General features: G+C 31.3%; 5 protein-coding genes across 5 annotated transcripts; 4 read left to right on the forward strand and 1 right to left on the reverse strand.

Moving 5' to 3' along the window:
- Positions 1-716: 716 nt before the first annotated feature.
- DFA_00322 (uncharacterized protein) lies at positions 717-920 on the reverse strand (the record flags this gene model as incomplete). Its single annotated transcript, XM_004357981.1, has 1 exon — positions 717-920. One exon carries the CDS (start codon positions 918-920, stop codon positions 717-719), a length of 204 nt encoding a protein of 67 aa, XP_004358038.1.
- A 450-nt stretch (positions 921-1,370) lies between these two features.
- DFA_00323 (uncharacterized protein) lies at positions 1,371-5,845 on the forward strand (the record flags this gene model as incomplete). The annotated part of the gene is made up of 10 exons (XM_004357982.1): positions 1,371-2,541; positions 3,353-3,853; positions 3,942-4,013; positions 4,095-4,234; positions 4,318-4,430; positions 4,542-4,766; positions 4,806-4,867; positions 5,079-5,309; positions 5,428-5,643; positions 5,700-5,845. 10 exons carry the CDS (start codon positions 1,371-1,373, stop codon positions 5,843-5,845), a joined length of 2,877 nt encoding a protein of 958 aa, XP_004358039.1.
- A 700-nt stretch (positions 5,846-6,545) lies between these two features.
- DFA_00324 (uncharacterized protein) lies at positions 6,546-8,276 on the forward strand (the record flags this gene model as incomplete). Its single annotated transcript, XM_004357983.1, has 5 exons — positions 6,546-6,692; positions 6,767-6,892; positions 6,968-7,086; positions 7,161-7,277; positions 7,307-8,276. 5 exons carry the CDS (start codon positions 6,546-6,548, stop codon positions 8,274-8,276), a joined length of 1,479 nt encoding a protein of 492 aa, XP_004358040.1.
- A 201-nt stretch (positions 8,277-8,477) lies between these two features.
- On the forward strand, positions 8,478-10,839 carry DFA_00325 (uncharacterized protein; the record flags this gene model as incomplete). The annotated part of the gene is made up of 7 exons (XM_004357984.1): positions 8,478-9,185; positions 9,240-9,323; positions 9,404-9,487; positions 9,553-9,891; positions 9,961-10,227; positions 10,302-10,469; positions 10,537-10,839. 7 exons carry the CDS (start codon positions 8,478-8,480, stop codon positions 10,837-10,839), a joined length of 1,953 nt encoding a protein of 650 aa, XP_004358041.1.
- A 695-nt stretch (positions 10,840-11,534) lies between these two features.
- Positions 11,535-12,698, forward strand: DFA_00326 (uncharacterized protein; the record flags this gene model as incomplete). The annotated part of the gene is made up of 2 exons (XM_004357985.1): positions 11,535-11,964; positions 12,046-12,698. Coding segments are annotated over 2 exons (1,083 nt in total), but the record flags the coding sequence as incomplete, so codon positions are not given.
- Between the last annotated feature and the right edge of the window lie 15 nt (positions 12,699-12,713).

Raw genomic sequence — 12,713 nt, forward strand, 5'->3', positions numbered from 1 at the left:
CAACCTATATCCTGAATGGTTAACATCTCTATACTTCTCCTTCTTTAACATGGTTGTGGAGATTTTCATGATCGCTCCATAGTGTATCCAACAACACACAAATATGTTTGGGTAATTTAGATAATATGTTTTCATTAAAATCAATCATCATTTGGTGAATCTTGTTCAAATGTATTTGGCATTGTGGTTCTTTTTGCTGGTAAGAAAATGTTGTATAGAATCGAGTTAATGCAAGTCCAAACAGTTATCTCAGCATCACGGTTCGAGGGGTATCCCAAAATTGACAATATTGATTGTCGTATTTAGTGAATACATGTATTTGATGGCTTTTCCAAATGCCTCCTTTCATAGAGTTTATCATCTTTTCCATTGCATAAATCCTTGATCCCCATTCATCTTGCGCCATTGGTGGTTCCATCATGAATGTAGATAGAGCAAGGGGTAGAGAGATAGAAGTGTATCGAGATGATAACAGAGTAAATATGAGGGGAGAGATATGAGACAATATACGTATGTAGTAAGTAGATTATCGAATATGAGTGTTTAGTCTCATATTTATGGAAAACACGTGACTGAGTGATGACATCGTGTTGTGGTAATTAGTTCCCCTGGTACTAACTACTCTGTTTATTAAGAATGATATAAGGTTGGATATCATACATTGATACCTTCCTAGTTATTTAGGTTACTTGGATGGATAGTACTCTGGGAATCTTCTATCTATGATCGCTAATCGATATGGCATAGACTACAGATTCTACAATGAATGCCATGAAACGGTCGAATAAGAGTTGGCTGTTTTGGATAACCCCTTCCTTGGCAACTGCTATATTGACCATGTCGCACATCATTTCGAAATCTCCAAGTTTGCATACATGGTCAACCAAGTGTTGGAAATATGGATGGACAATTTCAATCATAGTTCTGTTTGTTCCAAAGAATTTGAGCCAGTGTTCTTTTTCAATTGATTGAATTTAGGGATGAGTTGTTTCATGATGGATGGGAGATAAATCGAAAAATAACTCCAATTAATTGGTCTCTTTAAATGTAGTTGTATAAATATATTCAATTTTCACCAGTTTTGATGATGTATTGTATCAATTCAAATAGATATCTTGCAAAATACTTCATACCAACTTTACTCCTATACTTTGGATAACATATGCTTCATCGTTTCTCTTTATTTGATACAATCTCTTTAGCATAATCGGGAATATTCGAGATGATACCTGTTGTACGATTAATAGAGGTTGTTATTATTTGTTAGGTTTTTTTTAAAAATTCAATTCATTGTTGGCTTTAGTCTACCCTTTTTTGATAATTAATTTTTTTTGTTTTATTGTTATTAACCACTCTACTTTTGGTGAAAGATGACATCAATATCTATACCATTAATAATACAATCAGAGATTATAGAGTATATACTATCACAAGATGTAACAATAGCATTCAAAAAGAGATATTACAAGTATACTCGTACAGTGACCTATCAATTGGCAATGGTATCTAAACATTGGTTTAATGCAGTGTCATCGATGATATCTGCTATTTGGACTCATGATATATTTAGTAACGATGTATCGATATTGGTTAGGATGATGCTCTCTCAATCGAATCAATACTCTATCATCAAACAACTACGATCATTGTCTTTGGGTGTAAATGCAGGATACATTCAAAACGCATTCTTTGATCTAGTTGATGGCATTTTGAAACAAAGAATCAATGAAAATCAACCATCAATGCCGTTGGAACACATATTGGTAGTTCCATCTTTCATGACTCGACATGATCTAATTGTTGCTTTTGCCAAAGCTCTCGACACCACCCAACGATCGTTGTTTCCAAGTCTCAACATTACATTCCATTTGCCACCTTATGACCAAGAATTAGATGATGAAGATGAAGATGAAGATGAAGAAGAAGAATACTCTCCCGAAGAGGCGATGGAAGTGGCTGAAAAAATATTGGATACCTGCAGAGGTGTCAAAAACATCAAAAAGATCAGAATCTATCAACCGCCATCTGATAAAAGACCGGACGAGTATTCCACGTTTGGTACACAAGATCTTTGGGATACTGCTATTAGACTACCCCACAAGACACATCTTCAGGGGGACCTGTCATATGGACTAGCCCCTGGTATGCTTTTCGAAGTTTTTTCAAAGGAGCATGATGAAGATAGCAATGAAATCGAGTACTTTTGGGCATCCGATAAAGAACCTCCAGGAAATGTATATGCTCATGAAGATAGAATTGGTATGGCTGAAAAATATGCTGGTTATCCAACTTTTGTTGAAGAACTTTTCACTTTGATTAGAGAATGCAAAAAAGTAAAATACTTTAATATCTACAGAGTGACACCAAACAACACTGAAATAGATATCAAACAAGGATACATGGAAGCATTCAGAGACAATACAGTAATGACAACACTCAAATTAAATTATGAATTCTTTTTCACATCGATCATTTCAACCAATATTCTAAGTCAATCATTAGAGAGATTTAAAATCATTTTATATCACCATAATATTAAATGTATGTTTATTTATTTATAAAACAATACAAAATTAATTTAAAATATTAATATTAACACTTAATATTTATTTATTTAAAATATTTTATATAGTTGATTATAGTGCATTGAATGAATCATTCCTTTTGATTATCAGTCAAAATACACATCCCAATCTTAAACACCTTAAAATTCAATTTGTAGTATCATCCAACCAAGACAACATTGACAATCGAAATGGAGATGAAAAAGAAGTATTGGAAAAGAGAATTTAAAGATGCAATCACTCTAAACACAACACTAGATTATTTTGGTTATAATATTACTGATGTTGGTGGTGATTGTAAGCCTACATTTAATCGTCTAAGATAAAGTAAAGTAGTAGTACCATCCCATCAATAAAGTAGTAAATATAATCATAATTATTATTTAATAATTATTGGTAGTATTTTTATTATTATTATGTGCACCAAGATAATAAACTTCACTGCTTTTCAAAATTAATTTTTGATAACAAAACTCAAGGCCATCTCATCACAGATATGACTTTTCGTTTTGCAACAAACAGATTCTTCTTCTTGTTTGCCTCTTTGCATTGGAAGTTTGGATGGTCGGACCAATCAGATTTCGTTGTTTGGTTGTTGTTATCTGAACCGCACACTGATGCCTTGCTCCCTTATTCTTATTCTTGGATGAACTAACAAACAAACTCATGTTTGTTCTGTTCTAATTTCTTTTATAATGTAACTATTTCAATCAATACAAGTGATAATAATAACAGAAAAAAGATGTTTAAACAAGTATACTTATTATCAGTGATCTATATTATTATAGTCATACTACTATCTTCTTCTTCTTCTAGATCATCGTCATTGGTAGTATCAGGACAATCAATCAACAACAATAGTAATTGTACAATTGGAGGATGGACAGCTGATAGTTGTTTTGACTATAAATACATCTACAACAATCAGAATTACACAGTTACATTCAACAATACAGTTCTCGATATCCCAGTTGGTACATCATTATATTTTGTAGGTGATGTCGTCATTGATAGTACTGTCGATCTTCGTTTCAATTGCAAAGCTGAGTCAAAGGACGGTAAACCTTCATCTAAAACCTATTGTAACCAAATAGAAACAAAAGGAACTTTTTATTATGGTGTCATAGATGTAACAGCTACCATTGATATGATGGACAACCTCTATCCTGAATGGTTAACATCTCTCAATTTAACTTATACCTTTCACACATTGAATCTAGTCGAAGGAAAGGTAAAAGCATTGAATTTATCCGAATACAGTTCCGTCTTTATACATACCAACCAAATTTGTAAGTTATATAAAAATTATATAAATATGTATAAATATAGCTAGCTATACACTGACTCACCAACAACATTTCAATTTAATATTTATAGTACCAAGTATTATGGATGATTTCAACTGTGAATATATCAGTCCTGATGCATTTTCTTCAAAAATCTATTGTGGTAAGTTTTTTTAAATCCAAATGCATTTGGACCATTATAAATTAAACTAATTTAATACATTATCTTTTTTTTATTTATTAGTAAAAAATGGAAAATTATCACCTGGAATGATGGTCAATGTTTCAGCAACTTGTCCAGATACTGTTTGTTTTAGCTTACCAATTGCATATTTTAAAACAGATCTAATGACTCTTTGTGAAGTGGATTCGGTTCTTACTCGTGTACGTAAGCCAATTATTATTATTAATAGTTAAAAATATATTTCTAACCATTATTTATATTATATATATATTATTAAATATAGGGAATTAAAAATGCAGGTGGTAGCTATGAATACAGAATTAAAGTAAATCCAGCATCTAGAATAGTTGATCCTTATCCTTTGATTCCAGAATTTATTCAAAATTTATTAAATGTGTATTTATCAACCGTGATCACTGTCACTGACCCACTTGCTCACTGGATTCTTTTTTCATACAATTCTTTTTCTTTTCTTTTTGTTATTTTATTTAATATTTAATTTTTTAGAACGATAACAGGTACCGCTAACAATACAGAGAATCAAATCATTTATAACCAAACTCTTCTTATTTATGTCAACAATCAATTGGTTCATGCAAATGGTACAACCTATGAAATCCCTGCTGACAGCAGCACTGATCCAAATCCCGAACCTTCATCTGCTTCTTATTTAAATCAATCCAAAATGATGATGATGATGATTATTATTATTATTGTATTGATCGCAATATTGTAATAACAAAATAAATAAATAATTAAAAAATATTTTAGAACATTTTTTGAAAGAATTATACTTGGGTTTTTGTATGCAACCAAAAATCAGATTTGTGTTTGTTTGGTGTTATTTATAACATACACCAACCACCGTGCCTCCATTTGTTGATCATCAACAACAACAACAACAACACACCGATTGATTCTCCATGGAAATAGTTATTTGAACCAAGGTTGTCATATGTGATGTGCAATGACAAACAAACACCAAACCTAATGTTTGTTCTTATATTTCGATATAAATAATAATATAATATATATAAATAGAAGACATGTTGTGTAAACAACCATCATCAAAGTTTATAGATGTAATCGAAAAGTTGGCAATAGAAAGAGAAAAGAAAAAGACCAACAACAAAAAAGATGATAATAATAGATACACAAGTAACAACAACTATAAACAACTATATAATGATATGATAACAACAATAGAAAAAGGACAAGAGGAAACAGTAATATCATGGTTATTACATTATTGTTGTAGAACCGAGAAATACTCTTGTATGTCGCAGAGCAGAGCGACCATTGAATAAAACTATTGGACTAGTTTCTAGAAATATTTGATATTACTCACACTCTATATAGATTAAAAAACAATCAATCTATCTACTATATAAAGCTCTCAAGAAATTAATCTCCATTGCCAAAACTACTACTACTACTACTACTACTACTACGACCGATTGTTATTGGAATTATAATCGAGATATTGTACAACCTACATTCAATGTTTTGATATCCAATAATAATAATAATAATGATGTTGATTATGATGAGGAATCAAAAACTCTATTAATATCAATATTGACTATTCTAAATGTTAGTGCCACTGATGGTATGTATCTTTTATTCATCCAATCACTACACTTACTAATAATGATTTATTTATAGATGAATATTTAGAGTATCTAAAGCTTTTAGAGAATACGATTCGAAATCGTCGCGATAAAGAAGAACACAGGAACCTAAAAAAACAATCAGATGATATACGTGCTTGCAACAAGTTGTCTCCATTCAATCTTCATAACTCCTCATGAAGGTCTCACGAGATTTCCTGCATATCTTTCATGTCTTTAATAATGTGACCTCATCGATGCAATATGAAGTGCACATGTTTAAAAAAGTGAGGGGTCAAATCTGAGGATCCTCAAATCCTGATATCCTTCGGTCGCCACTGGGAGCAGTATTCGCTGAACAGTGTCGAATGAGAATCCCATCTCCGGTCTATCAGCTCGCAACCAACAGGGATGACCCAAAAAAAAGGAGGCAAATATGTTTTTTGAAAAATGATAAAAAAATAAATTATATAATTTATTATTCTTTATTTTTATTTATATTTATTATATAATTATTTATTAAAAGTAAATGATAAAAAAATACTATTGGTTTGTTTTAGGTCTTTTTTTGTACCAATTTCAAAGATCAGTATTTATAATGATATTCCTTAGATTTAAATTAAAATAGCAACATCGGGACGAACTAGCTCAGGTCGCAACAAGATCAGCAACTGATCATGTCTCAAAAGGAAGGACCCTCGTCTGTTTTTTTGATCACGACATTTTTCATCTGCAGTATATGAGTGCTACGTGTCATGTTAATGATGATCAGTTGCAGATCTCATGGTTGTTACAATTTCTTTGTCATGAACTGAATTTTTTGTTGTCATGAGTTGATCATGTCAAGAGGGTGACTTTATTTTTATGCTCCTGTGAAATCAGAGAGATCATTCTCAAGATCATGGAATCGATTGAATCGAAACAAGTTCAACTTTTGGATGCTGAACCGAGAATAATCTTTGATAACATTATGGCAAGCTTTCTCACTGATGAAAGTAATATTCAATACCAATTACGAGCAATTGATATAATCAAATTAAAGAGTCAAGTAAGAGACAATGATGGATGTCAATAGTGGAAAAGTCAAACTATGATGATTACGAATTCTATTCTAAACAAAAGTTATTTTGCAATGAAACAGTAATACAACATTTACTCGATCTATTAGAATGGTCTGTTCAATCAGAAGGAATAATTCCTTCTTGGAAGAACTTTATTGATTACATTGACCCAACCAAATATAAATATGTATGTATATTGTGTTGTAAAAAAGGTATTGTAATTTAATTAATAATATTAATAATATTTAATCCATCTCTACAGGTATCATCTCGAATATTCCCAATGATGCTCAAACAATTGTATCAAATGGAGACTGGTAGTAGAGAAAAAATGGATGTATTGCGCGTTTTCCAAGACATAGGAGCAACGGTGGGTATGAAGTATTTTGCAAGATATCTATTTGAAATGATACAACACTGCATCAAAACTGGAGAAGTGGAGTATATTTGGGGAGTTCGAGGGAAGACTGGAAGGATTGGAGTTATATTTCGATTTATCTCCCATCCATCATGAAACAACTCCTCCTCTGCTTCAATCAATTGAAACCTTCCCAAAGAGGACATTTCCTCAAGTATATCTTGTGTGTCGTGATTGACAAAGTCTATCATATTTCCGACACTTGGTTGACCATGTATGCAAACTTGACACTGTCGATATGATGTGCGGCATGATACAGGCAACAGTGGCCAAGGAAGGGGTCAGCAGTCCAAACAGTCAACTCTTGTTTGACCGTTTCATCAAAATAGTGATGGATCCACCATCAACATCAAGTATGAAGAATCAATCATGGTACTCTAGGATGAATGCAATGGCAGAGATGATTGGCGTGATACAAGGAGGCATTTGGACAAATCATCAAATTCAAGTATTCACCAAACGTGATAATGAATATTTTCAAAAATTAAAGAAAATCTCTTCAAAACAATATAAAAAATCATACAAGAGGTCTGAGAATTTAAAGAGAGCACTATTCGATTGGATGCAAAATCACTTTGTTCTATGTCTCCTTTTCATTTCACCAAACCCAAAAACCATCATCAACAATCAAGAAATGCAAACATTGTTACTCGAAATGGCTCGGACATCGTTGGATGAATTTATAACAATGGCACCCATCTTTGAAAATGCCTATTGTTATTTCATTCCAACTATTGTACTTAGATGGCAATTATTATTATTACTTTACATTGAACAACAAGACAAGGTAAAAGTAGTACTAGACTATTATCAGAAAATAGTACCACTATTACTTGTGAATAACATTCCCGATGAATCACAGTATATAGGCGATGACTATCAATACATGACAGGTTCGTTTTGGTTGATAATCAAGATCCTTGTCAAAAATATGGATCAACAACAGTGTCAAATACATTTGAACAAGATTCACCAAATGATGATTGATTTTAATGATGAAAGACAAAGTCAATTACCGAACCATTTTTGCTTGTTGTTAGAGACATTGTGGAGAGTTCAAGAATATGACGACTATGACGATGATGACGAACGTCTTTGTCATCAATTCATCACAAAAGTAGATGATCGCTATTTGTTGAAACAAATAAATTAAAATGAATAGTTTGTCATCCAAAGAAAAAAGACAGATGTTTGTCTTCTGGTTTTTTGACAAGACATAATTAATTATTATCATTATCATTGTTTATGTTGCACTGTAATGAATGAAACGAAAGAAGAACTAAACTAAACTATTGATCAATAGTAGTTATTCAATAGATTAGAAGATAGATAGATAGATAGATAGATTAGAAGTATGACAAGTTCGACAATTTCATTTCAAAGTGTATTTAGAAATCAAACGATTAGACAATCAATATTTGATCATGTCAGTTTGATATCACAACAACAAACATCAATAGGGAACCCTATTGATAAGATTAAATGGGGTCCACATCAAACAAACATATCACTTCAAGGAAAGGATATTGTAAAGTTACCTCATCTTGCAATGATTAGCAAGTATGCAATGCCATGGGACTTTATCAAACATTATTTACCACCTCGAGAGAATGTATTGTTTGAAAGAAGAATGCATTCAATTACAAAGTATTGTGGTCATCCAAATGCTAGGTTGGATACACTCTTACAACTATTAGAATGGTCACCTGATTATAATCCAAATCAAGATGTTGTTACAGGTCTTGAAAAGACCTATTACTCTTTACTTGCAATCAATGTTGTTAAGTCGGGTCATTCAGATATACTGACCTATCTTATGAATGTATACCCAAATATCAACTTGAACAAGACAAAAGAATCGGCTGCTGAATTTGGGTATCTCCTCATTCTCCAAATACTCGATACTCTAGAAAAAGGAGGTAATTACTCTACCAATGAAATGAATAGAGCTGCAAAGAATGGACATTTAAGTGTAGTAGAGTATTTACACAATCAAGGTGCTAAATGTACTGATATTGCAATGGATTATTCCGCTTGTAGAGGTCACTTTGATGTATTAAAGGTATGGTAGTCATAGTTGGTAAATATTTTCAACAAACTAACAAAACAATATTAGTTTCTTCATTTTAATCGTAGTGAAGGGTGCACAACTGATGCTATGGATGGAGCAGCATCAATTGGTAATATGGAAATATTAAAGGTATTTAAATATTTAATTGAAATGGAATGGAATGGCTCAAGAGTACCAACCAAAACTAACTAACCAATTAACTATTACAGTTTCTTCATGAAAATAGAACTGAAGGATGTACAAATCAAGCTTTGAATTCAGCTGCAGAGAATGGACATTTAGAGGTGTTAAAGGTATATATTTATATGGAATATTTATTATTATTACAAAACTAACAACTCTATTATATTCTATTTAGTTTATTCATTTGAATAAAAGTGATCAATGCTGGACAAAACAAGTTATGAATGTAGCAGCATTTAAAAATCATTTAGAGATTGTTGAATGGTTACATTATAATCGAAGTGAGGGTTGCACAACCAATGCGATGGATAGAACAACCAGTTTGGATATAGTTAAATTCTTGCATTTTAATAGAACAGAAGGATGTACAAAAGATGCTATGGATTTTGCAACCATTGATATGACTACAAGTTTAGATATTATTAAATTTCTAAATGAAAATAGATCAGAAGGATGTACTACCTATGCAATTGATAATGTAGTTTTACTTGAAAATAACTTTAATATTATAAATGTATGTAATTCATTAATATTAATAATATTAGATATTAATACATTTATTTTATTTGTTTGTTAATATTAGTATCTAACTTTATATAGAACTGAAGGAGGGTCAAAAAAAGCTTTGGAAAATGCAGCAACAAGTAATTTCTGTGATCTTGATATGATTATATTTCTACATGAAACACTCCATATTGAATGTACGGAATATGTATTGGTCAATGCTGCGGATAAAGGTCGATTGGATGTCATTGAATATTTCCATCGTCTGTATCCACACCGATCAGATATATGGACAACCTCTGTTATGAATCGTGCTTCATATGGCGGCCATTTAAATATTGTAAAGGTTAGTTATAGTATTCTTTTATAATTATACTTTAATCATTTAATTAATATTAATATTTTTATTATTATTTATAGTTTTTACATTTAAATAGATCAGAAGGATGTACAACCAATGCAATGGTATGGGCAGCACAAAGAAATCATTTAAATATTGTACAATTCCTACATGAAAATAGAACAGAAGGAGCAACTCCAAAAGCAATGGATATGGCAGCCGCCAATGGATATTTTGATATTTTAAAAGTTTGTATCCATCATCACGGTATCACATAATATATTTATACGAATTCATCCATATATATATATATAGTATTTACATTATAATAGAAATGAAGGATGTAGTTTTGAAGCTTTGGATAATGCAACAAAAAATGGATTTGTTGAAATAATAGAATTTCTTTACCAAAATCGAACAGAAGGATGTTCCTATCAAGTATTGATTAAACCAAATTCACAAGTTGCAACCACCTATGATGCATTAAAGTACTTGATAGACAACAATGCACTTCCAGCTACCCTCCTACCAGACCAACTCACAAAATACAAAGAATATTCAAAAGTATCACAAGACTATGAATATATTCATCTTATTGATCAATACTACCAAATTTAAATAAAATAATAAATAGTAGGAGGAACTTTGAAAAAAACCACCCTAAAAATAAATTAAAAAAAATTAAAAAATAAATGCTTCTGTTTGAGGGTGAGGTCATGATGATTGTTAGGTACCTAACACTGAAGAGATAGACAGACAAAGAGAGAGAGACAGAGAGATTATAGTGATTGTGATTTTACAGATAGATAGAATAGTATAAGATATAATATATATATCTCTCTACTATCCTAAACTACTGGAAATCAATCAAACAATCCAAACAAACAAACAAACAAACAAAACAAATAACATATCTTTTGTCTATATATCTATTTATTTATTTATTTATTTATTTATTTATTTATATTATATATCTAAAAGAGAAAGAGATAGATATTATATATATTTATAATACTACTGTTGTCAAAAGTAGTAGAAAACAAAAAAGAATCAGACAACAAACGAGAATAACAACAACGACAAGAAGAAACTATCTATCACTATGCGTTTGAAAGCTGATACTAGTATACCGATCAATACATTGCCTTCTCATTCTTCTATATCAAGTAGTAGTAGTAGTAAACCTCGTTCAACTAGTAGTAGTAAAAGGTTAAATTGAACCAAAAAGAGTGCTCCCCAAAAAAGAACCTCAGCCTACTCTTACAAACAACTACAAACAACCTACAACCACAACTCTAAAAGAAGAAAAGAAAATGACAAAAATGAATGAAGCTGCTTTTTCATTCCTATCCAATATATCCCTACAAGGAGGTAAATCTAAAAAGAAGCACCAACAACAACAACAACTACAACAGCAGCAGCAGCAACAACAACAACAACAACAACAATTACAAGAACAACAAAAAAATCAATCTTCATCATCTTCTTCAACTTCATCAACTTCTAATTCTTCATCGTCATCACCAAATAAAATCTTGTTAACCAATTATTCATCACGTCCAATTACATCTGCAACACAATTGGAACAACAATGTCACACATGGATATTTAATTTACCATTCCCCACCTACAAATCAATCGATGCCAAACAAGGTTCACAAGTTGTCCTCAATGTCAAACAACAAAACATCACTCTTAAAAAAGGAGACAAGTTTTACTTTTCAATGACTGTTCCTACTAAAAGTATGTAATAATAGATAGAATCAAATCGAAAAGTTATAATATATATTAATCTTTTATTTATTTTTCTATTTCTATTTCTAGTTGATAGAATTGTATCAATAGCATCAGTGATTCAAGACCCACAACAACAAAATCCAGACTCTACGATTGATGTTGTTTTACAATTTGAAAAGATCTTTCAAGAACCAATACCTAGATCAATCTTTCAAGATGTTCCTTCACTAAAAGACTTGGCAGTATCGAAATCATCATTTACTCGAGTGTCGGATAGCCAACTTGCAATCTTTCAAGATGTCATCAAATCATATGCCGCCAACAAGGCTAAAAAAGAGGCTATCAACTTTCTTTCTGGTATAAAGTTGGGTGAAACATCTAAAAACAACAAAGCAACAGGTGCAGACAGTGGTGGTGCAAGTGGTGGTTCAAATACACCAAGAGATAACCAATCCGATACAAACTTACATTCTGCTGTGATTGAACATCAACAATTTCAACCACCACCGCAAACAATTAATATTAATAATATTAATAATAATAATAATGTCACTACTACTCCAACAATAATGACAATTCCTTTTAATAATAATAATAGTGGAAATAATATTCCATCTATTGAAACTTTGCAACAACAGACCATTATTGGTATGACAACAAATGTAAATCAAGTAACATCATCAACCTCTACTACAACGACGACAACAACACAACAACAACTACCATCTACCAATTTGGGTGTAAATAATAATAAT

This window comes from Cavenderia fasciculata (genome assembly GCF_000203815.1).
Source record: "Cavenderia fasciculata unplaced genomic scaffold Scf_Dfasci-F-a-11f03.f1-5, whole genome shotgun sequence".
In the NCBI taxonomy this organism is placed as follows: Eukaryota; Evosea; class Eumycetozoa; order Acytosteliales; family Cavenderiaceae; genus Cavenderia; species Cavenderia fasciculata.